The 23,859-nt window shown below is 43.6% G+C and overlaps 3 protein-coding genes across 3 annotated transcripts; 1 reads left to right on the top strand and 2 right to left on the bottom strand.

Annotated features, from left to right (window-relative positions):
• The first annotated feature begins 1,367 nt into the window (after positions 1-1,367).
• On the top strand, positions 1,368-4,998 carry fut7 (fucosyltransferase 7 (alpha (1,3) fucosyltransferase)). The gene is made up of 3 exons (XM_037266510.1): positions 1,368-1,558; positions 2,933-2,993; positions 3,299-4,998. The coding sequence occupies exons 2-3, from the start codon at positions 2,967-2,969 to the stop codon at positions 4,334-4,336; spliced, it is 1,065 nt and encodes a 354-aa protein (XP_037122405.1). The 5' UTR covers positions 1,368-1,558; positions 2,933-2,966; the 3' UTR covers positions 4,337-4,998.
• Positions 4,999-5,106: 108 nt separating this feature from the next.
• Positions 5,107-9,256, bottom strand: pou5f3 (POU domain, class 5, transcription factor 3). Its single transcript, XM_037266509.1, has 5 exons — positions 7,536-9,256; positions 7,348-7,459; positions 6,712-6,842; positions 6,321-6,485; positions 5,107-6,245 (listed from the first exon to the last, which is right to left on the bottom strand). The coding sequence occupies exons 1-5, from the start codon at positions 8,289-8,291 to the stop codon at positions 5,985-5,987; spliced, it is 1,425 nt and encodes a 474-aa protein (XP_037122404.1). The 5' UTR covers positions 8,292-9,256; the 3' UTR covers positions 5,107-5,984.
• A 2,219-nt stretch (positions 9,257-11,475) lies between these two features.
• On the bottom strand, positions 11,476-23,859 carry npdc1a (neural proliferation, differentiation and control, 1a). The gene is made up of 9 exons (XM_037266511.1): positions 23,519-23,859; positions 17,511-17,660; positions 13,644-13,757; positions 13,351-13,557; positions 13,193-13,259; positions 13,026-13,116; positions 12,852-12,931; positions 12,675-12,771; positions 11,476-12,590 (listed from the first exon to the last, which is right to left on the bottom strand). The coding sequence occupies exons 1-9, from the start codon at positions 23,622-23,624 to the stop codon at positions 12,519-12,521; spliced, it is 984 nt and encodes a 327-aa protein (XP_037122406.1). The 5' UTR covers positions 23,625-23,859; the 3' UTR covers positions 11,476-12,518.

Below are 23,859 nucleotides of genomic sequence, written 5' to 3'. Positions count from 1 at the left end.
CGAGAGGCAGGGTAAAAGTCTGGACGTGTTGCCAGACCTATTATGGAAATTTTACTTTTGAATTTGCACACAAATATATCCAAAGGGACTTTCCATTCATTAAATGTGCCGCCTCGAGGTGTCTAATTTACATGGACAAGCAACTTCGCTTCCTTTAGTGCCCCCGGTGGCCATGGTAAGAAAAAGCATAACCTGACCGATGGGGTAAATGCTGATTCAGAATTTTTGCCCAAATTGGGAAGGAAACATTTCACTGTCAGACGTGTGACTCATTTTGACACATCTCAAACATTTGCCAACTGCCTTCCTTCCTGCATAGCAGGTAGCGTGACTCAGCAAGAAACATGACTCTATTACATCCATCCATTATTAAAATTCTGAAAATAATTACACATGGAAATTTTACTTTTGAATTTGCACACAAATATATCCAAAGGGACTTTCCATTCATTAAATGTGCCGCCTCGAGGTGTCTAATTTACATGGACAAGCAACTTCGCTTCCTTTAGTGCCCCCGGTGGCCATGGTAAGAAAAAGCATAACCTGACCGATGGGGTAAATGCTGATTCAGAGTTTTTGCCCAAATTGGGAAGGAAACATTTCACTGTCAGACGTGTGACTCATTTTGACACATCTCAAACATTTGCCAACTGCCTTCCTTCCTGCATAGCAGGTAGCGTGACTCAGCAAGAAACATGACTCTATTACATCCATCCATCCATTTTCTGAACCGCTTAGTCCCCACGGGGGTCGCGGGAGTGCTGGAGCCTATCCCAGCCGTCAACGGGCAGTAGGCGGGGGACACCCTGAACCGGTTGCCAGCCGATCGCAGGGCACACAGAGACAAACAACCATTTGCACTCGCACTCACACCTAGGGACAATTTGGAGTCTTCAATCGGCCTACCAAGCATGTTTTTGGGATGTGGGAGGAAACCGGAGTGCAGGTAGCGTGACTCAGCAAGAAACATGACTCTATTACATCCATCCATTATTAAAAACATGACTCTATTACATTCAAATTGGAATTTTGTGAGCTTCAGTATGCTGGAGGTTGAGGCCAACTAGTTGACTTGTCAACTTTACCTTAATTGGTGTCAAATTAAGTTGGCTGTATTCAATGTCAGCAATGACAAAACTGCAGTGAAAAAAACCAAAACTCAACTATTGAGGTTCTAAGACCAGTTCCAATCCATATTCAATGCACTGGGAATGAAATGATGTGGATGAATAAAAATATTAGTTGGTTATATGTATCCACTACAACCGTCCATCCACTTTAGTATGCAGCACCTTTTTGTCCGAAAGTGCCATTTCCCTTTTTGACTTCCCCTACGACCACCAGAAGCCTCTCAGTTTTAGCATACGCAAGACACCAGGTAGAATAAACGTACTATTGGTTGGAGGCTTCCGAGGCTGAGGGATGCCAGGCGGTACACTTGCAGTTCAAATGGGCCCCGCCTCTTCCTTCAAACTGGTGGCACTTTATCAAAGCGTGCAAAGATGCTCTAAGGAACGGATGGCACTGGGATGTTGAGCACCTCTTGGCTCGTCGTAAGGTCAGTGGAGTGGAGGGAGGTTGCGTGTTTTGCTTAATTGAATGAAGGCTGCGTGAGCTTGGTGGTTTCCTAACTGCAGCGGCAACAGATAGAATGGTGCCACTGCCAACATAAACCTCTCACCACATCCTGTTCAGACTTTTGAAACGTTGACAACTGCATAGCCTCTATGGTCGGCAAATATTCTGTAATAATAATAATAATAATATTAATACATTTTGTGTGATGTCTGCTTCTTGGTCTAAATCCTGCTCCACACGTGATAATTGCTTGGAAACCAAGAAATGTATATATTTATGTATGCATTTATTTATTTGCTTATTTAAAAGAATGGCAATTTGAAATTATTCCATGGCATGCCCAGACAAATAGTATTTTTTTTTCAATGATTATTTCTGGTCTGCTCAATGTAACAACAATATCTCCAGAAAAAAGGCCTAGGTCTTTTTGGCGTCATGAGATTAGAAGCAAGCGAACGGTTGACATCCTCTCCAAATTTAGTGATATTGTATTAAGAAAAAAAGGAGGAAAAAAATGTCACATGAGATTTTTTCATGCTTGGATTGTATCAAGTTAAATGCAGTATTTGGACCCAGAAACAAGAGTGGGAATCAAAAAGGCTTTATGTACAATATTTCGGACTGACAGTCATAAAGGACAAAGTCCACTAACATAATCAAGGGCTGACAGTAAGACAGATTCTTGGTATTTTTTGACAAGAACTGTCACCTCTAGTTCCTCTTTTTTTGTGTGTGTGTTGCGTAAAAGTGAGACTGTTGCGGTACTGTTGCGCAATTGATTTAGATGTCATCTTTGATTTTACATGGCATTAACTTTCTTTGAGAGATGGTTTGATAATATTATTGCTTATATAATAGTTATTTGCTATCTAATTTATATATCGTTATATGGGCCTGTGGAATATTTGGAAGTGCAAGCGCCGTCAGCGGCGCGCACCCATTGTTGACAAAGGACGATCGATGGATTTAATGAATTGGAGTGACACAGATGGTTTTATAAACGTGTTATTTATGTAATAGTTTTTTTTAATAACTCTGAATGTTACGTCAGGCCTGTTCTCAGCTCTTCGTTTGTGTTTATGTCACGTTAGCAAACCTATCGTTTAGCCTGTTGTTGCTCGTTCGTGTCTGTTCTTGGTGTTGGATTTTGTCGAATAAATTTCCCCCCAAAATGCGACTTGTACTCCGGAGCGACTCATATATGGTTTTTTTTCACGTTATTGTGCATTTTATGGCTAATGCGACCTATATTCCGGAGCGACTTTTAGTCCGAAAATTACGGTAACTTGTGTTTTTGCACTTGATGGTGGAATTTGGAAAAATTAACCCAGTCTCAAACTGTGTGTTTCTTCAGGATCTCTGAGCAGACGTTCATGTGATTGAACAGGATGGGGGCTCCGGAATGCAACCTGTTGGTAAATCCTCACGCCTCATGATTCGGAAACCTAACAGAACTAATAAAACCTAAAGAAAAAATATTTATTTGAACTATATACTATATTTTCGGATTATAATTACTGTAAACCATGTGAAGTCCCGCAGGGCACAATTCTTCAACCCCTTTCTTTTATTTTAATATGCCATCTTTGTTCAAATATTGCACATGAAAACATGAAGTGCAACTATCTCCTTTATTTTGGAATCTTCTGGTACCACCTCAAACAGGCAAACTTCTCATTTAACTTCTTATTAAGAAAAAAAAACTCCTTCTCATTTTCAGGATAGAAGGAAGTGCCAAATCCTCACCTTCCTATGTGTCTTATCGCTGGCTCTTCTTAACGTCTGGCTCAAGGGATTCATCATTGACTCCAATCACCGTGAGGAACTGACAATTCTGATGTGGCACCGACCCTTCAATGTTCCCAATGAGCTGAGTGTGGGCTCGAGCTACAAATGCACTCCACACTGCAAGATCGTGGAGCAGAGGTCGTCGTTTCCCTCGGCGGACGTGGTGGTGTTCCACAACCGTGAGCTGGTCGGAGGATCTCAGAAACTCCCTTTGGATCTTCCCAGACCGCCGGGCCAGAGGTGGGCTTGGATTTCCATGGAGTCCCCTGTTCATAATGGAGACCTGAGGAAATTTGCAGGTAGCTTCAACTTAACTATCAGCTACAGGAGGGATGCGGATATTACAATTCCTTATGGAGAGCGGCTCGCCAAAGAGGCAGAAGAAGAAAATCCGGTGCAGGATGTTGCGCGGAACAAAAGCTTTCTGGCATGTTGGGTGGTGAGCAACTACAGAAGTCACTACAGAAGAAGCCAAATATTCAACGAACTCAGAGCCATAATTCCTGTGAAGGTCTACGGACGTTGGACAAAGACTAAGCTCACCCCAGAAGCACTCCTGCCCACCATCTCTCGCTGCTACTTCTATTTGGCCTTTGAGAACTCTGAGGCCAAAGATTACATCACAGAGAAGCTGTGGAGGAACGCTTACCTGTCGGGAGCGGTTCCCGTTGTTCTGGGAGCGCCGGTACAGGATTACAAAGACGTGGCTCCTCCTCATTCCTTCATCCACGTTGACGAATTTGCATCTGTTAAAGAGCTGGCTGAGTATCTGCTCCAGGTGGCGGGGGACCAGAAGCGCTACAGCGAGTATTTTCTGTGGAAGAAGAACTGGAAAGTGAAGCACACTGTTAAGTGGAGCGAGAGATTGTGCAAGATCTGCTTCGGCCATTTGCCTCCCAACAAAGTTTACACTGACCTGGCTGCATGGAATCATGCTAATGGTATACAACGTAAAGAAATTGCACATTGAGCTACTATTTAAATACTGCGAATTTTGAACACACCCAGCAAAGTTGGGATATTACGTAACCAAGTGTGCTTTTCTTCTTCTTAATTACACCTGTATACATTTTGGAGAGACTCACTAAACATGTTGAAATACCTGCAAAGTGATTCAAGCTAGCTGACAAATCTGTATCGTTTACATTTGATATGATAGCAACAATGCTACACATTATTTGCACTTAATTTCTTCAAGGTTTTTGAGCTCAAAATAATGCAAAAATATTTCATTTGAGAGCGCGTAAGAGCAATGCACATATTCTTTTTGTCTACTTACAAACAGGATTGAAGCAGATTTGACATTCAGTGCTCAGACACAGCAGAACTGAATAGGTTAACTTCCTGTTTTCATTCTTTTTCTTTCCAATTGAATGAAAAACCAAGTGTGCCACCATCTAGCGGTCAACGGAGGAATTACAACCATTGAAAACTTTTTTTTCCTCATTAAACGCTTCCAATATGTAAAAGCATTTGTTTGGTAGTATATTTTCATTAATTTTGTGCTGCTTTAACTCAGCTCTGCTGAGTTATTTCAAGTTAATACAGCCCTTTATGTTATTCTGTTAATAAACTTTAGACTTGCTTGCAGCTTTTACATGGTGTTTAATAAATGTGCTTTGGACCCATGGATAAAGTAAATGTAAATTGTGTATATGCATGTATTACATATGGAAATATCAGACACAATGTATACAAAAAAAAAAAAAAACATTTTAAAACTCGCATCAAAATTAAATGACATCTTAATCATTGTTAGGCATATTTGATCTAAACACAACTGACCAAAGTCTTGCACGTACAAACAAATCGACAGCAGTGTTAACAGTTAAAAAAACTTACAGGGATGAAGAAAAAAAAGATAGATCTGGTTTGAAAATTCATTGATGAGTCCAAATGACAACCTTTAAATGATCAATTTGCTTGATATATTTCATATCAAAGTTATCTAAAATTGTTCACTGATGTTAATGCTTATTGTGGCAGGTCAATATTTTTATACACATACAAGTTAAATTATTCTTAAAGGATGTATTCAATCATTTTTTTAAAACCAACAGTGGTGGTGGAGAAGCATAGATAGAAAACATTTCAACACTTGACTGTCAAAAATATAGGAGAGACTTCCACCTGATGAAATGTTGAAAATGTGCAATTAAAGCAGAGAACATTAGCAGCAAGGACTATTTTGTTATCAAAATATTGCATTCAATCTCTTAGTAGTCCACCATTACGTTTCCAAACTCTTAAAAGAATAAAAAATAACTTGTTCGAAAGGCACTTTTTACAGAATGACATTGTTTTCGTTATGAAGCAACGAGATAGTTGCCCCCCACCATTCTCTTGACATCAAAACATCTAAATCCAAAAAAAGTGGAACACGACAAACAGCTCCGCTCAAATACTGTTAAATGACTTAACTGGGAGTAAAAGCAAAAAAAAAAAAAAAAAATCATCTGCACGACAAAAAACTAAAAACTGCCTTGCGTCAAATGCACTTTGGTAATCCGGCCTACTGAATAACTTAACATGCATTAGCAAAACACTTCAAGTTGTTGGCGCGGAGTGATCAGTCATCTTTGGACAGAGCGGGTGATCCGTGGCGCCGCCCGCCGCTTCTACCCGCTCAGCTGACCCAGAAGTCCGGGGTGCAGCGATTGCTTCAGGACGTCGGGCCGATGAAGCGGCATGTAAAGCGGCGGCGGCGGGGCTCCGAGGTAGCCGGACGGCGGAGGGTAGCCCTGGCCGGGTATGGGGGAGGCGGCCATGTTGAGGGGCGAAGGACTCTGCTCGTAGAACTGCCCGTCGCAGTCTTCGTCCGTGGGCAGGGCCAGGCGTTTGCCCTTCTGTCTCCGGTTGCAGAACCACACGCGGACCACCTGCATGTGACAATGCAAAAAAATTCAGTTCAATATTTGGGGTGGAATGATAACGAGGGTAAACAATTGACTTACATCTCTCTCCAGGCCCAAATCGTCAGAGATGTGCGTGATTTCTTGAGTGTTGGGTTTGGGACACTTGACAAAATAAGACTCCAGAGCTGAGCGGACGGCTCCCTCCAGGCTTGTCCTTCTCTTCCGCTTTCTGGTGTCCACAAACACCCGCTCGATCTTGTACATCTGAATGAGCACATCAACACTTTGCATCACATTGGTACCTGTAAGGCCTTCGGACAAGGTCAAGGTTCAGGAGGCTTTACGGGCGGTCACAATAGCAGCGGGGAGGGGGGCCTTTCATTGAGGCTCTCAATGGGACATCAGCCCATGGTGACAACCCCCCATCGTATGAGTTTCTGTTGTCTTGTAAAGTAGACGGCAGATGCGGAAAGAGAGCGAGAGAACTTACATCCTGGGGATTTTCCGACGTTTCGGCCTCGTTCAACCATCTCTGGAGGAGGGGCTTCAGCTTGCACATGTTCTTGAAGCTCAACTGGAGGGCCTCGAAGCGGCAAATTGTCGTCTGGCTGAACATCTTACCTGGGGTTGTACAACCACCACCCCAAAAAATGACATGAATTAAGAAGGGTACACGCATACCAACAATTGGGCCGAATGAGTGTTTTTCCACCTTGACAATCAGAAAATTTAAACCATACACATTTAATGGTAAATCCAGGAAAATAGAATTTACAACACTGTAGTTAGTATAGAAACTAATTGCTTAGCTTCAGCATCTTCTACTGTCTCAATGCACCGTGGCACCACACTGCCACTCATAGGTCAGTTTTGGTACTACAGTGTGATGTGCAATCAGTGTAAGATGCTAAAAAGCTGTAAGACTGAACCCTTTTTTCAAAATGTATAATTGTGAATCCAAATATTAGTAAGAAATGAGTAGAACACTAATTCTGAAGTGAGATCCAGACCCATTGAGCACCTGAAGAAGATTTTATCAATCGTTTGCCTTACCTACAACAGAAAGACACATTTTAATTTCTTTTAAAAATACAGTTGCAATGGTTGAATGTGCATATTAACTTACCATAAAGATTGCCCAATGCAAGGCCAACATCAGCCTGCGTGAAACCCAAAGTGATGCGTTTGTGTTTCAGTTCTTTGGCAAACTGTTCCAATTCTTCAGTGGAAAGGTTTTCCTATAATATGGTGTTAAAGCAAATGTTTTTTCTGGATGTATGCATATTAATTTAGTCATTGGTTTAAGCAGCTTACCTCTTCCGAGTCACTACAACCCCCGCTGGACGATCCGCTGCTTCGTGTTGACGAGGCCGGGTTCTGGCCCTGAGGCCCCGGGGCTCCCTGGCCGGGGTTGACGCCGAAGAAGGCGTTCGCCGGCATGCCGTTGCTGGGCGGTGACGGGGACATGGATGGTGACGACGCGGAAGACGTTGAGGGATTCTGGTTGCTGCTTCCTCCGCTGCCGGGCGGCGTGAGGTGGCTGATACCCGTCCAGAAGGACTGGTTCCAGGGGCTCGAGTAGAAGACTCCGTGGGGCATGGCGGCGGAGGCCGGCGGGTACTGTTGGACCTTCATTTCACCACAGTAGTCCTCCCCGGTGTCTTTCTCCGTCTTGATCTCGGGGAGCTTGTTTTGCTCCCGGGTCTCGGCTATGGGGGGGCTCAGGCTGGTGGGCTGCGTGGCCGCAGTTACACCGGGTACCTGCCCGGTGTACCCCGGGACAGCCAACGGATACCAAGACTTGGGCTGGCCGAAGTCTCCGGCCTGGAGCTCAGAGGCCCGGTAGTCGCCAGCCCCCATCGACGGAAAGGGGAAGAAGCTCTGCGCGGCGGCCGACGGCAGGCCACCATAGGCGGGCTGCTTGTAAAGCACGCCCGCTTCTGGCATGGTGAGCTGGTGGAAGGACGAACACCCGAGGCCCTCTTGGCCCAAAATCTGCGTGCAAGCCCGGCTGAAGTCATACGGGCGGGTTTGGTACTCCGAGCTTGGGCTGTGGGATCTTTCGGACATCTTGCCACTCAACAGACTTACCTTAATGGTCACACCAAAAAGTAGTCAAATCAAAACGCCAAGGGAGTTGGGGGACAACCGGGCCAACATAACCGGTAAAAGGAGGCGGCAGACTAGTCCATGAAGGCCGCTTTCGGGTCATCGGCTGCGATCGAATGTGCGATCGGGGCTGGTCCGCGCACGTTTTGCCAAAGTTGCAGATCTTCGGCCTCGTCGCTCATTGGCTGCTGCGCACAATTACGCACGGCTGAAGGTGAATTTGTCAATGACCTTGGTAACGCCCCCCCTGCAACCCCTTGGTGGGCGTGGTCCCACTTAACCTGCAGCAACTGTAAAAAGTCTAAAGTTGTGTGTGTTTTAATTCCAACGCATCTACAATGCTAAGTATGTGTCACACATGGATTCTAATGATTGTTTAGACGATGGAGCGTTCCACAAGATGGCTTTGATATTAAAATACACGTCATTAGAGCTTTTGTTCATCAAGCTTAATAAAATAAATAGCATTTATTGTCATTCTGAATTGTAGAATTTACTTTTTATTTCATGTTCATGCGTGTTGCAGTTTAACTTTTGAATAAGAGCATTATTTGGATTTAATTACACTGCTTAGCTTTTTTTTTTTTAATTCTGATTTTTTTTTATTTTCCAACTGCACTTTATGGAGGATATCATGATTTAGTTCCCATTTCATTTGTAGTCATTTTCTGAGGATTAACTAAGGGCTTTGTGAACGATTGTTTCTTTTCCACTCACAAATGCGCGAGCATAAATGCAACAGGAGCATTCGGGGGAACTTATTCTTGCTCGGGATCTGCGGTGGGGGGTGCGCTGCTTCTCCCCCACCGAGCGGCCCTCACGACCCGGGCCCCTGCGCGCACAGATGCGCTCCCCCTGGCGCGCGTCGTTGGCCGCAGATTGCGGCAGGAAGACGCGCCGCGGGGAGGGAGCGGAGGAGGGGGGGCGCCATTGTACCAACCCAGCCCCGGGGGCACCCTGTGGATTGCAGATCCCGAGTTGCGATGGTCGGCCATTAGCTCCTTTTCACATTGAAACAATACGTCTCGGCCCTTTGATTTTGCCCCACACCCACATACCCCCCCCCCCCCCCCCCTCCCACACACACACTCATATGAAGCAAACACCAGACTGCAGTTTCACTCTGCAGGTCTGAGATGCTCAGCCTGCAGGTCTCCACTCCAAACCATTTCATGTCACGTCTACTCTCTTTTTATCTTCATCCATCCTCACTGCAATCTATTTAATCTTTTTATTCTATAAATATTTTTTAAACACTGATCAATAGCGTTGAATAATCTTTTCCTGCTTGTTTTAAACAAGCCACACAAAATACAGGGCGAGCCCTGAAGGGAGACTACTCAATAGCTTAAGAAGACATCAAACCCAAGTGGCATGGCATTGTCCTGTGACGGTCCATGGACTTGGCTGATTGATTGTCATGCAAAAGTCAAGAAGAGAGTGAGGCCAGCCATCAAGACAGCACACATCAGTGCTCAGGGTACTCCAAAGGTGGCGGGAGGGCAGGGTGGGGGTGTTTCAAATCTTTTTTGAAGTAGTTTTTTTCCCCCCCCCCCAACATGCATGTTGACCACAAATTAAATAGAAATTTCCTTTCAGTTTGACTTGTTTGACCTTAGTCAAAGACTGTTTTTGCAAAGCTAAATTCAAACTGGATATAATTTGTATGATCTCAGAGCAAAATGGCTTGCTCAAGTTCCCTCCGGAACTAAGCCTATAAGCAAAAAGATTGGTTCAAATAATAAAGGACAAAAATATTTACAAAAAATGATCGTATTTACTCCATGCCGAGGACTAAATTTGTAAAGAGATTTTTAAAACTTCAACAGATTCAAAATTTCAAATTGTAATGCATGAATGGGGAAAAAAATACTTGCTGCAGGGCGGGGTCGTGCTTGAGCACATCACTACACGTGTCAGTCCCATTCATTGTTTATGTGGTGGCTTGATTAACGCCCAGCGACAGAAATCCGGAGTCACTTCCAAACGCTTATAAAGTGCTTTCAGGTACGACGTACTGTGAAAGTCGACAGCTAAAAGAGCACGCGTGGCGCGTCGCTCCAACTTTCCAAGTGGAGACCAAGCTCTTTGTGCAACGGGAGGCTTAAATGTAAAGTGGCGGCCCTCCCGTTGAGCGGCAACAAACAAGTCTGATGGCTTTTTGATTTTCTTCCTTAACGGCCGAGCCTTTGACGCCCATCTTCACAGGCCCTCCACCCGGGTCCGCTTTTCACCTCGCCACCAATGGCTGCCTTCCTTCCACTGTCCACGCGCACAATGGGCCTTGACAGCCCTCGGCATGCGACTCAATGGGGACCGGAGCCCCCACACACGTAGCCCCCCCACCAGCTAACTGCGTCCCCCACCACCAACATGCGCTCGGCGTGTGTATTGCTTGAGGGAATACAGTGAAATGACGTGAATCCGTTCGATTTAACAGTTTCAATTCAATGGACATTGTGCTGCTCCTTCAGCTGCGAGTGTATTAAAATAAAGCTCGGGGACAAAGCTATGTGGTTTGGTTAAAAAAAAAAAAAGTCAAACCTTTCGACAGGTAGCTCATAATCAAGTCAAAATCAAGTCAAAGAGGATAGTTTGAGACGGGAGCCGACGAAACATCAAACAAGAGGATGTGGTGCTAAGAGGAAGTGGCTGTTTGTTTGCTAGCATACATTTCAAATAATGCGTCGGTTGGGGTTTTTTTTTTTTTTTGGACTAAACCAAGCAAGCAGATCCCAATTATTGTTGACGCTTTGAGCTAACTTGACAGATCCTCTGACATTTTTAGCTTCGCCTAATAAATACTCGACAGCATAATGCTAACATGTAACAGCCCGTCTATACCATTTTGCATTGTTTGTTAGCATTCAGCTAAACAGACTGTGGTTGTTGTACACTAAAGTGTAAAACTAAGTTTAGTTGGACTGTAACTCAACCGATAATGGTAATAAAAATCTTTTTGAAAAAATATTTGCTGTCTGCCCCACCAAAAAAAAAACTTGCCAACAAATCACAACTATATTTTCCTACAATTGCGACGCTTGTCTGACTAGATCGTTCAATCAAGATGGCCCTCAAGATGAAAAACAAAAAACAGATAAACACAAAATGTTAAGTATGCGTCAAACAAAGAGAGTAGTAATACTGCCGTGGTAAAAAGTTTTATTACCGATCCTTGTTCTGCATGTACAAATATCTATAAAAGGTGAACACTTTCACGCTTTTATGTACATTTTTGCAGCAGGAGATTCACTTTGGGACCGACAAGATGACAGAGCGGGACAACACAAGATAGTGAAATTGACCACCGATACATCTATCAATATAGTCTGTCCCCCCCCCCCCCTCCAAAAAGAGCCCTACTACCATCTTTCCTACTCTCCACCGCAGGAAAAAAATCATTCAAATGTCACTTGGACTGTACATTCGTCCTCTATTGACAGGCTGCATAAGCAGGAGGCAGAAGGATTTTTGCATTGCACAATACGCTCAAACCATGCAACAGACATCATCAAGTACTTCATATGTGGATGCGTACATACTGTATAAGTACGTATATACGTCTATATATACATATATGTATATATAATAACATATATATGGATATACAGTACGTACATATATATATTTCTATATCTTAAAATCTTTATGCGCAGCTCATATGACGAAAAATCAAATCAGCAACGGTGATGCTAAAATTTCAGAGATGGGATGTTAAATATTTCCTGCTAAGAATGTGGTTTAGCCACAAGCTACGCATGACAAAACAAAGAAGTGCACCTGTTTTTCTGCTTATGCGTGTGTGTGTATGTGTGTGTGTGTGTGTGTTCCTACATGCTCTTGCTATTTTATCACAGTCTTCGCAAACAGCAGCAGAAATGACGGAAAGAGATATTGCAACGTAAAGAGTTTAAAATTTAATTTGAGGACAGGACGCTCACAAGCAACAACTCAAGGAGGAGTCTTTGTGTTAAAAGACTTAAAATTCACAAAGAACCCAAAATTACACCAGGGTCATAAAAGCAGGAAGGAGAGAGGCATGGAGAAGGCGCGGGAAGAATTAGTAAAGGGCCAAAAGCGAGAGACAATACAATTTTTTTTTTAATCGTCTCGTCTTCTGCCAGTTTTCCTCCGTTTGTCTGCATGCAAGTGTGAGTGTTTGCACGTGTGTGTGTGAGTGTTCAGCATTCACTTTTGATTCCCCTGATAATGCATGGTGGAGTCGTCAAACAGAGGATTTTTCACCTCCATCTCGCCGGTCTGTGGAGGAGAGCACACATGATTGAGTTTTATTTTTTTTGTTGACCCCCCTCGTCAGCATCCACACAATGACTGCATCCTCACCGGAGCAAGTCCAGGACATTCATACACCGTGAAGTCTCCTGCCTCTTCTTCATCTGAGGTGATCTCCGAGTCCATGTTTTTTTGTTCCGGTTTGTGACTGGGGGGAAAAAAAACGATTGAATTATATAATATAACTGAACACATCAGAAAATAAATAAGGAAAAAAAAAAGACATACTTTCCAATAGAGAGCATCTGCTGTTTTTGGTGCTGATAGTGGTACATTTGAGCACTTTGTGCTAGAGTTTTATCCCCAACCTACAGACAAGAAGAAGAACGTGTTATGTGACACGTGTGTTTTTGCAGAAGCCAGGAAAGGAATTGAAACGATAAATGCGAGTGTGTCACGTACCGATTTACCGGCACCAGTGGCGGCGGTCACACCTGCACCCCTGAAGGCGGGATAGTCCACCTTCTGAGCCAGACGCGATTCTTTACGCAACCTGCAGGGGGGGAGCAGTGCAAGTTAGTAACGCATCAATTAAAGGGAATAAGAAAAAATCTCATGCAGTCGCTTACTTGACGTAGCAGACAGTCGCCATGATCAATGCTACGGTGCCGATCGCCACGAACAAGGAGATGACAACTGGAAGTTGAAAAAGATTTTTTTTTAAATGACATATAGCATTAGCGACACAGATTTTTCTTCAGCGACGCCATCGAGGCATGAAACTCACTGATGATGATCTTGTCGTCCTTGTAAGCGTTCTGGACGAGCGGGCCGCCTCGACCGTCCCCTCGGGTGGGTTGCGGGGTGGACGCGTTGCTGAGACGGGACCCTGCAGCGGTGCCGTTTCGGGTTTGGGCGGACGAGCCATCTCGGCCCAGTTGCCCCTGTTCGGAGGCGGCGATCTTGATTCGGCTTTTGGCTGAGAGGACGGCGACTGAAGGTGATGGAGGAACACGGGCCGGTGATGTCAGAAAATCAAGAATTAAAACAAATGTAGTCGACGGATATCAAAGTTCTTACCGGGAGGTTTCAAATGTGTTTTGGGTGCTTCGATCGCAGACACTTCCTGTTTTTCAATGTATGAGTGGATGAAATCGATCTCTTCATCCAAGTCTGGGTACAATGGCGCTTTAGCTAAAAGACAAGATTTGAATAAGTTGAAGCTAAAAGACAACATTACAAGACAACACCCGCGCGACTTTAAGCTAGTTCACTATTGACGATGATGTGACCCGCCGGCAAGAAGATCATATATATTATTGGCAGGTTTACGTTATAATCCCCAATGTCCTTCGACCAAATCAAAGTGACAAGACGAGGCGTGTGCCTGTGGGTCTTGTCTTATTTGTTTGTTGACTGGTGGGAAGCAGGAGACAATACGAAACTGATGTTAACAGCCCTTTAGGCCAGACAGTTAGCCACATTCCTGCGGTACAGGACGGGTCTCCAGGGCAACCAGATCCCAGCATATACATGCGTGTGTGTGTGTGTGTGGCCGGGGGAGGAAGCACAGCAGGGGGCAGGAGCAATCAGCAAAAACCTGGCTCAGTAAATGTGCTACGTTGACAATAGAGACCGAAGCGGAGCTAATGGTGGCGATCAAAGTGTTCCTGTTATAAAGTCACCCTGCAATATATCATATTCTCAATGTAGCAGAACGTTAAATCATAAGCAAAAAAAATAAAAAGTAGAGGATCTTCAATTTGGGCATTGTGCCGTTACCCCGTAAACATATCTGCATCATTACATTAATGATTACAGTATCACTTTCTCCCCCTGTAGAGGGTCAACCATCTGGCTGAGCTAATGTGTACGCTGTGACACACCGGCACTTTCACCGCCGGCTTTGTTCCAGCCCGACCCCCCTTCGCCGTTTAGCGCACATCGCGGCAGGTGTCTGCAGAGGCGGGATACGCCATCTGTACCTAGCAGGTGGCTGGGTGCTCCGTGGGTGCTCACTTGATTGGAATGCAGAGTTAGCCACGTCAAGTATGATGACCCCGTTTGGAATTTAGATCAGTAGCAAGAAACTGTCAGATGCTCAGGGGGATCGCGAGATGAAATGTGCAAATGGCAGTAAGTGAAGATGTGGTCCCATATTTAATCCAGGGTGGATTATTAACATAAAAAAGTAGTGATTGTGCGGAGGCCACACGCTACTTGAGTACGCACACTTCCGGTCACGTAAGATCGTTTTGTCACCAGGTTGATAATGAGCCGTAACCCCCCCCCCCAGACTGGCCTATAGGGGGGAAGAGGGGGTGGGGGGTCCGTTGGCTATTACAAACAAACAATAAACGGCTCAACAGGAGAGCCACTGACACGCATGTGTGCTGTTATCTTTTCCCACTCAAAAAACACTCACTTCCACCTGTATTGCCTCTTAAATTCTCCTGTATTTGCTATAGCAATAAATTGAAGAAAAAAAAAATTTAAATTAGTTTACCTACTTGAAGTGGTTTGAAATACCTCAAATTCCGTTGTAGTTATTTTTTAGAATACATTTTAAAAGATACGTATTTTAAAAAAAATGATTCTTTTAAAACAAATTGTACTGTCATTAAAATTCTAGAACAAAACTTTTTTTTTTAAAGGGAATGATTGAGAAAAATATGCCATTATGCACGTATGCACTGTCACTATGTGAACTCTGCTGCCGTCTTGTGGACACTCAGGAGAACAGACGTAGTCAAACAGCAGAAAAAAACAGGGCAGTACTACTGTGAAGACATCTCTAATAATTGGCGTGCTCTTTTCAGACGCTTTTAATGAAAGGTCGACAAATGGTCAATGGGAAAGATAAGGAGATAAAAAAGGTCACAGACTTGTATGTTAACTTCATTAGCTTTCACCAAAGGGAGTGACTACTGATAAGGCCTTACAGGAAATCTTCACTAAATTCTCCTTTTTTCTTTTTTTTTATAATCATCAAGAAAAAAAACAAAATATCGATCAATTTAATCTCTGTGGCGCTCATTCGGTGGATGTAACACAGCCACATCTCATCAATTTAGAATCTGAAATCAACTTAACACATATGTGTGAGGGAAGGGTGTTAAAGGTCAACTGCGAGGATGTGATGCGGACGAGCCCTGCCTTTGGCACATCCTGTACACCTTCACTGTCCACACAGAATAAAAAAAACAAGGCTGGGAGGCATGGTTTACTGATGGAAGGCCACTCCTAAATGTCAAATAACGCTTTGGTTTACCTTTTGTTAAGTGCTGTCCTACCTGGCCACACAGAACACCAAACGAAAATGGCAACAGAAGAACTCATTAATGTAGGGACTCAATTATTATTATTATTATAACCTCCATGTTAAGGGAAACTGCTAGCTTAGTTTCGCTGCTTTAACGTGTTTAGCTTTTTATTTACGTAACCTGTTGCACCTCCCTGAAAGTCCTCTAGCGCCCCCCCCAAGGAGAAAAGGAGACAAAACCCTAATGAATCACAATTAACGGGGCTTATCAAGTTACATTGAAATGAAAAAAATAATGAAACCTGTCGCGTGATTTTTATTTGATTTGACAGTCAGTGTAAAGCATATTTGTCGAGTAAATTATGATGTATGCATTACATCATGATCTGTTCCCGTGGATTAGTGTTTGTTGCGGAAGCAGAGCCACACGTCATTCGAGAGTGTTACGTAAACCATATAAAAATCCCGTTCTAATTTTCCAACACATCAAAAAAACGCTGGCATTTATACAGAGGCAGACATTTTATCTAAAGTTGCCGCCAACAAATTGAGCCAAGTTTCTACTGTACGCTCCCCCGCCGCAGAGCCATCTGAATTATTAATCCTCAAGCACGCACACACAGACCTTTACGAGAACAACGCACACAGACACACGCAAGTGATAGGTGACACGTTTCAATTTCTGCAATTTACACCCAATGGGAGAAAAAGATTTATTTCTGCAGTCTGGCTCTTTTCGAAAATGACATTAGATTTAATCGAGTGAGAGCGAGATCTACGACATTGAAAGCGATTTAAGTCGCCAGAGTGCGGGGGCGGCTCACGTGTTTGCTGCAGCAGCAGCAGGGCCAGATTAAAAAATAAATAAATAAAAGAATCCTCACGAGGATCACATCACACTGCGCCATATTTGTCAGAAACATGGATGATGGGCAAACGGCGTCACGGGGATGCAGAGAGCAGAGAAGAGGAGATACACGAGACGGTGACAAACCGAGGGAATAAAGCCATTAAGCCAAGATGGATACGCTAGCAGGGGGGAGAGGCCAAAATCAATCGGCGATCGAACGGGAGACAGCTAGGCTGAGAGGAAGGGAGCTGTGTGCAGCCACGGAAGAAGACACAGCGGCAAAGGAAGAAAACAACTTATTATTTAGCTTGGCTAAAAATATTTGCTAATTAATACGACATTAGCCAAGTCACAGTGAATTCATTATTTGCCGTTTCTGTGACGCCTTAAGATTCTGGCTAAAAAGGAAAGTAGTAATTGCTTTCAAAATGACTGCTGTGAAAAAGATTGGATATTAAAATCTAAACTGCATATATACAGTACATAGAAGAAGATAAATTGGATACGGACAAATATTTATTCAAGCCACTGGTCTTTGTATACTCGTCTAGCTTCTGCGCTAATGAGGTTTGTTTTAAGGTGTGTCTGCCTGAGACGACTGGAGCTCAGCAAAGTTCCTTCCTTGAAAATTTTAGAACTGAGAAAAGGGAAAGCTCTGCGCAACATGTAAATGTCTCTGGTGTGAAATTGCGATAACAGACATCGCGGGCCTGGCTTGGTGTGCGCCAAAGAATGGGCGTGGTCGGCCGTTTCAGGTTAGCTAGCTAACCGTTAGCCAGTCTAACATAGCCCATGCTAGCATTTTATTACGTGTTTTTTTTTTTTGTTTTCATACCATGTTGATGATATCTCCTTTTGGTCACACAGCGACCAGTCTCGTCCTCCACCAGCGGAGCGAGGCAGGAGCCACAGGTGGTGAATCCGGGTCGGCACAGGTGGCGTCCCTCTTTGGCACAGTCGATGTGGTGAGGGCACGTTCTGCCGGCTGAGGGAAACACAGACAAAAAGTGACACACAATTATTCAATTAACGAGGTCAGGTATAAGCTGATACATCTTAAAATGAAGATATGAGATGAAGATGGAGGACTGTCCTTGGGATGAACCATTCAAGTCTTTCATACGCTTTGTCCAATCCGTTCTCCTCTACTTGGCTGATATTTACGTAAGGGGAGCGTATTAGTCACGATTCGAGATGGCTGTAGGAGAGATTCAAGTGACCTCCATGGCAACAAGGCTTGCGATACGAGGGAAGATACGAGATATCAAAGGAGCAGATGCGCCGAAGTGGGGGGTTGCGGTGGTGAGATGGAGCCAACGCACAAGAGCCATGCCTTTTGTTTATTAGCCGGGCTAATTTAGCCCTTCCGTCGATTGATTAGTATCCGCTTGAGAGCAATTACCTTTGCCAAGGAGGTTATGTTTTCATTGGAGCAGGTGTAACTCTGGAGCTGCTAACCGCTAGCTGCTAGCCGCTCTTTCTGATCGATTTGTTTGTTTTTTAATCTTCTGCACCCCGCCAGTTCGGTTTTGTTTAAGCAGTCAAAAGATGAAAAATATTTATAGCTTTTGGTTAAACACCTGGAAGCGACGTGTCAGCCATCATCAATGTTCTCACTCGCTTTTGCTTTGCGGGCGTAAAAGACTCATGTTCAGCCTCTTATTCCTCATTAGCACTTTGATTAACGTCTCAATTATTTTAGCCTGCATCATCTATCATGTTTAATTTTATCCCTTGTGGCTTACTTCCTGCTCCTGAGAGGTTTGTCTTAACTTGTCCCTGTTGATTTCCTTCAACGACATGACCTCTTAAAGAAAGGCTACGAGTACAAATAGAGACGCTGATAAAAACAGATAAAGAATAGATGTTCTCGAGCTTGTCGCATCGAGTACGAGGATCCAAACGCTGGGGATGAGTCATACTGCTATTTTTGGGTGTGTTCTAACTTCTAATCAAGCTGGTTAAAAAAAAAATATATAACTTGGCTGACACTGCAGATCAAGAACTGGAAGAATGATCCGAATGTTGTGGTTCCTATCCAAATGAATAGCGAAGTGGAGTTTTTAGAACTTTTGTGCGTCCATGACATCACTGTCCTGCTCTCTGGACAACCGCACCGGGTCATTACGGACACCGCAACGGCAGCACTTAAAGGTTGAAAAGAAGCTTTCATCCCTCAGGCCGTTCAAACCACAAACACTCAACAAGACAAACAACATCAACCTAGCATCAATTTAACAACAAAACAAGATGCTTAAAAAAAAAAAAGCTCTCAATAGAACAAACTTCCATTTCCATGGTGTGGAATCTATTTTTTGTCTTCAACACCTGCAAGGTTGTAATGAAGCGGTTCAATTCTCAGCGCTGCCAGTCAGCAGTTCCCGTAGGTTAATGTGAAGGAACATATTACAGTCACGTGCGTGCAGGTAATTTATTCTTCACACAAACACAAAGCAAGCATATGTGTGCAAAGACTGACTGCGCATGCATCGCTACGGGGGAGGAAGGTGGGGAAGATGGTGAGAGATTGAAGGCGGTGAAAAGGCCAGTGAGTGTGAAAATCTGCAAAGCGGACTGCCAGGAAAATCTGCATTTTGTGCTCTGCATGTATGCAAAAAAACACTTTCACACAGCCTGGTAAAAAAAAAAAAAAACCTTCATTACATGCAAGAGGTTTGTTTTCGAGTTGAGTTGGGGTTAAGAGCCTGGCAAATGGAGCAAACTCGACAAAAAAACCAAGGACGCCATTCCGCAGCATGATGTCTGATTACGATAGTGTAAAAAAACACATTATGTAACGCTCGCTCCAGAGTCCTTGTTAAAAGAGAGAGAAATGACTACTTCTACATCTGCCGCTGTTGCCCGGCTTCACCCAAAAAGCCAAACACGACATTATATTTTTGTCCGGTGACGGGCACAACAAACGCAGGCCATGCTAGGGCAGGAAATAAGCTGAGTGGGTCGCGTACACCTATTGTGCAGATTTCCTGACACACTCACTGATGGCATCCAGGAAATGAGTCCTCATCAAGTGGAAAGCGCTCTCGTAGGCAGGCCGCGCTTGATTTGTGCACGCGCCGTTTATTTCCCACGAGCGTACAAAACGGGAGCACGCTTGGCAAAACTCATACGCCTTTAATTCTCCCCAGGGAGCCCGTTACGATAAGCATTTAAAGACAGCGTGCCATAATACCTCTATCGGCTGAATAATATATGACATTTGGTGTACACCAAGGATCTGTATTAAGCACATTAATATTTACAAAAATGTATCATGTTTTTATTGCAAATTTAAATGCGAGATGAGCATAGTTTCAGATTTTTTTGTTTCCATGGGAGAGATTTAGTCACTATTATTACCCCTTCAAAAGTGATGTGCCCTAAAAAAGCAAGTTTCACGCCTCGCCGTGTTCAACCACAGAGCGGAAAATGTTGCCTCATCGCCCCAGAAAGCATCCTCCTCCTCTCAGAAATGACTTCAGAAGAATGTGACAACCATCGCGGAAAATGAACGTCTTATCTACGTCGGTTCGCGGATGCTGCGTCGGCACCGCTTTCCCGTGCTGCTTCAATGAATCGCACAAAATGCAAGGCACGGACGCTCTTGGTAGAAAACGGGCGTGACTTTCCATTTATTTAACCGACACATGACATAAAAAACGGTTTGCTTTAAAACCGGAGGAAAAAAATTAACCTTAAAATTCATTTAAGTGAGTAATTTGTCGTTACTGTCGTGTCGTTTATTATGTCAGACAAGTGTAACCATTGCACAGGGGATAATTACTGTGTCATTATCATTAGAGTGAAGCAAAGCAAAGCAGCAGAGGCAGCAACCCCCCCACCACTACCACCACCATCTTCCACCCACCGCAGCAGACAGAACAAAGGGCTTACACAATGGCGGCGTGGAGGTGGCCTTGATTTATTCCATTCTATTTCCACGACTTGTGGGCCAGATGATGCAACAAGCTGATTAATTTGCTCGCCACCTCTCACGAGTGGGAATCTCACGATTTGATATCACTTTTTTTTTTTTGCTGTGAAAATGACAATTGGGGAAGGGTGTAGCTATTGATTGCTTGGATTGATTTGTTGATTAATTACAGGGAGCAAACGGTGGGGAAAATTTAGTTTACTGTCGGTGGGTTTTGTTTACACAGTTGGCTAAGAATACGTTGGGTGACCTAGTTCATATCAAGACTTTATTCTTCTTATATAAAACTGATTTTACAGATTTAATATCAGAAATGATTTGTTTTTTATCTCCATATGGGGAATGGTTTAATTGGTGTTTTAGATACACAGGTTGCTTGTGAGAGAAAATACTTTTTTTTTTTTCTTCCAATGCTAATGAGTGACTATACAAAAGGTGGGCGACAGCTTTATTGAATTATGATTTTTTTGGGGCTATTTCTTTTTTTATAGCCACCAGTCTGCTTTCTAAAAGCAATCGTCTGTGATGTCAAAAATAGACCGGCAGTCTCGGCATGTGCACTGTGAGCCGTCAGCACTTGGCAGGTTGGTGTCAGGAAAATATTTTAAGTAGCAATGACAATGACATTATTGGTGGAATGTGGTGTCGTGGAAAAAATAATCCTCAACATAGTTTAACAAGTTCAAAGTGGTACAATTAGGGGGACTTGGGCTCACCCTAGTGGTAAGCAAAAGAATGACAGCACAGTTCAGTTGTATTTCACTTTTGAATACAATTTTCCTATATTTATGCGCAATGCTAATGCATGATGTTACGGTGACTTGCAATATTATTTTCATAAACATCATTGGTCATGATGTTCAGTTTTTATTTTTTGACAGTGACTGATCTACACCATTTGGTGACATCATGACTTTCTCATGGCCAAACACACTTTGATGGGTAGAAACTAGAAAGCAAGGTGAGGGATAAAGAAGTGGGATTAATGGGAATCCTTGGCTCGCCCACCATTTTTATTCCCTTTAGACTTCTCAGTTGCAACACCACAATGAGGCAGATCAATAGTATTGATGAGTATTTCCTGCTTGCTTTTAGCCATGGGAACTGATCTGTCGGTAATCCCTCACAAATTTAGTGTGATTTGGAAATCTGTATAGATAGTGTGAAAATAATGAGCTCAAAAACAATGGGACGATAATTCTGGGTCAAATCTGTGATACTATTAACTAGCAATTAGGCAGCAGCTGGGTTAATATGACCGCTATGATTGTAAATTCATATTTTCTGGAGAGCCCGCAGCGCACATGGCTATTTTTTTTTAAAATGTAGCACTAAATCTCCATAAAAACAAAAGAAGTGAATCATTCGGAGGCCGTAATCGACTCAGTGGTCTTCATGTCCCCGAGCGACACAGCTTAAGTGGCTTTCCACCTGACTGTTCTCGTCTGCCGTTCACCGCTAAATCGTAGACGACTAATTCTGCCACGGGGCAGAAGATGAGATAAAAACACATCATCGGCACATTTGCTATGAATCTATGACACATGGGGGCATCGTGAATGCGTATTCTCAATGGAAGGAGTCATTTGCAACAAAAAATCCTCCTAACAACTAATTAGCTATTAATCGCCTACTGTAACCTTCATTATTGTGCGTTAATGCCCAAAGTTGATTTTATGATTCATACCATTTGCGTAAAGTGCTAATATGTATGTGTCACGTCAGTTTATACTAGCGTTATTTAGGCTAGCTATGATTACAGATTAGCCTCAAGTGTTTGTTTGTGTTGAATTTACCAATCAATCCAGAAGAGATTAAGTGCAATATCACTTTATAATTGAGTACAATACTGTCATGATGACGTGTCATGCAATGCATTTCACAATTGCTTGTTTCACATGAAAACACATCTGCCGGTAAACCATCGGTGACCATCGCATTTGGTAAAATCATTGAAAATGCATGAAACATTTTGCGTCACATTAGACGTTGATACGTTTGAATAAATACAAACGTGCTGATTCACATTGATGTAAACGTGTTCTTTCCGTGCAGGGAGGGAGCAGGTGGAGCTCGAAAGATGACGTTGGACTGTCCAGCTGTTGCAGCTCTCACATGGTTATCGTGTTGAACGAGTTAGGAGCAGATTATCTGGCATCAGCGCCATCAGTTACAAACCAGCTCAAGTATACTGCAGTGGGCAATATAAAGCCCCGGAAGGGCACTTGAGCAGGCCTGCCATGCAATTCTAAAAGCAAATGAAAGCTGCAAGGAGATAGGGATCTGTTTATTGTGATGCCATGAAACTGTCATATTAGATGGTCGGGGGAAAGAATAAAAATAATGCAGTCAAGCATCACCAATTTTTCATGTTTGGCACTTTTAAAATACATACAAAATTGTGATCTTTTAGGTATCATGAATTTTTAATTGATAATTGCGCACATGCTAGATGGATGGTGTTGATGCTTTATGATCTTTAATTTTATGATATAAAACGCTGAGAAACACTGTCGACATAATTGAGTTGTAATTTCGTTTTAGGCTTACTTGAGGAAATGCTAACACGGAAAGAAACGATGACTTGTCAATACTTGTTGCGTTTTTCCACCTGCTCACTCAACCGGCATAAAAAAAAGATAAACGGAAAGCGACCACGTCGACAACGCACCGCGGACAAGAAAATAGTAGCTTAGGGTTCATGTTTTTTTGTGTGGCGTTTTAATCGTCTCCATTTTGACGCAAAGCTGTCAGCCTGACAGGTGCCAGGAGGTTCGTCCATTAAAGATGCCCCCAGATGACGCACGTCGACGCGACAAATTGGTTTAAAAAAAAAAAAAAAAAAAAGCACACCGTCCACGAATGAAGTGGATGTTTTTCACAAAAACGTGTCGGTAAATGCATCTTACCTGGCAGGCTTGCAGCAGCGCGAAAGACGCAGAGCACGACCGCGGCAAGGAGCAACGTCGAGGCCCGGCGTTGGCGTTCACTCCGCGGGCTGGAGAGCAGCAGCATCGTCGCGGGTGCTGGAGGTGGTAGTCTTGTCGGGAACGGAGAACCGCGAACGGGAATTTCGTTGTCATTCCCCCATCCTTTGTGGGGATTTATGTCGCTGTGTAGTTCGTTTTGAGGAGCTCTCTTCGGGGCTTGGGGGGAAGCGATGGGGCAGGTAGTCGATCCTGCTCTCAGTGCACGGTAATCCGCGACAGTGCTAAAGATAGCGGGGCTTCAGGGGAGGAAAGGAATGGGG

The sequence above is a fragment of the Syngnathus acus genome, chromosome 12 (genome assembly GCF_901709675.1).
Source record: "Syngnathus acus chromosome 12, fSynAcu1.2, whole genome shotgun sequence".
NCBI lineage: Eukaryota > Metazoa > Chordata > Actinopteri > Syngnathiformes > Syngnathidae > Syngnathus > Syngnathus acus.
Note: the sequence above shows the minus strand (reverse complement) of the source record. Positions and strands in the feature narration are given on the sequence as shown.

Bases quoted from the DNA above. Each gene is read 5' to 3' on its own strand.
- pou5f3 (XM_037266509.1), bottom strand. From the start codon at position 8,291: ATGTCCGAAAGATCCCACAGCCCAAGCTCGGAGTACCAAACCCGCCCG. The intron at 6,843-7,347 runs GTAAGTTAATAT...GTACAACCCCAG, and splicing joins TGCATTGGGCAATCTTTATG to GTAAGATGTTCAGCCAGACG. The intron at 6,246-6,320 runs GTAAGTCAATTG...TGTCACATGCAG, and splicing joins ATTTGGGCCTGGAGAGAGAT to GTGGTCCGCGTGTGGTTCTG.
- fut7 (XM_037266510.1), top strand. From the start codon at position 2,967: ATGGGGGCTCCGGAATGCAACCTGTTG. The intron at 2,994-3,298 runs GTAAATCCTCAC...TCTCATTTTCAG, and splicing joins CTCCGGAATGCAACCTGTTG to GATAGAAGGAAGTGCCAAAT.
- npdc1a (XM_037266511.1), bottom strand. From the start codon at position 23,624: ATGCTGCTGCTCTCCAGCCCGCGGAGTGAACGCCAACGCCGGGCCTCG. The intron at 17,661-23,518 runs GTAAGATGCATT...TGTTTCCCTCAG, and splicing joins CGCTGCTGCAAGCCTGCCAG to CCGGCAGAACGTGCCCTCAC. The intron at 13,558-13,643 runs GTAAGAACTTTG...CATCACCTTCAG, and splicing joins AACACATTTGAAACCTCCCG to TCGCCGTCCTCTCAGCCAAA.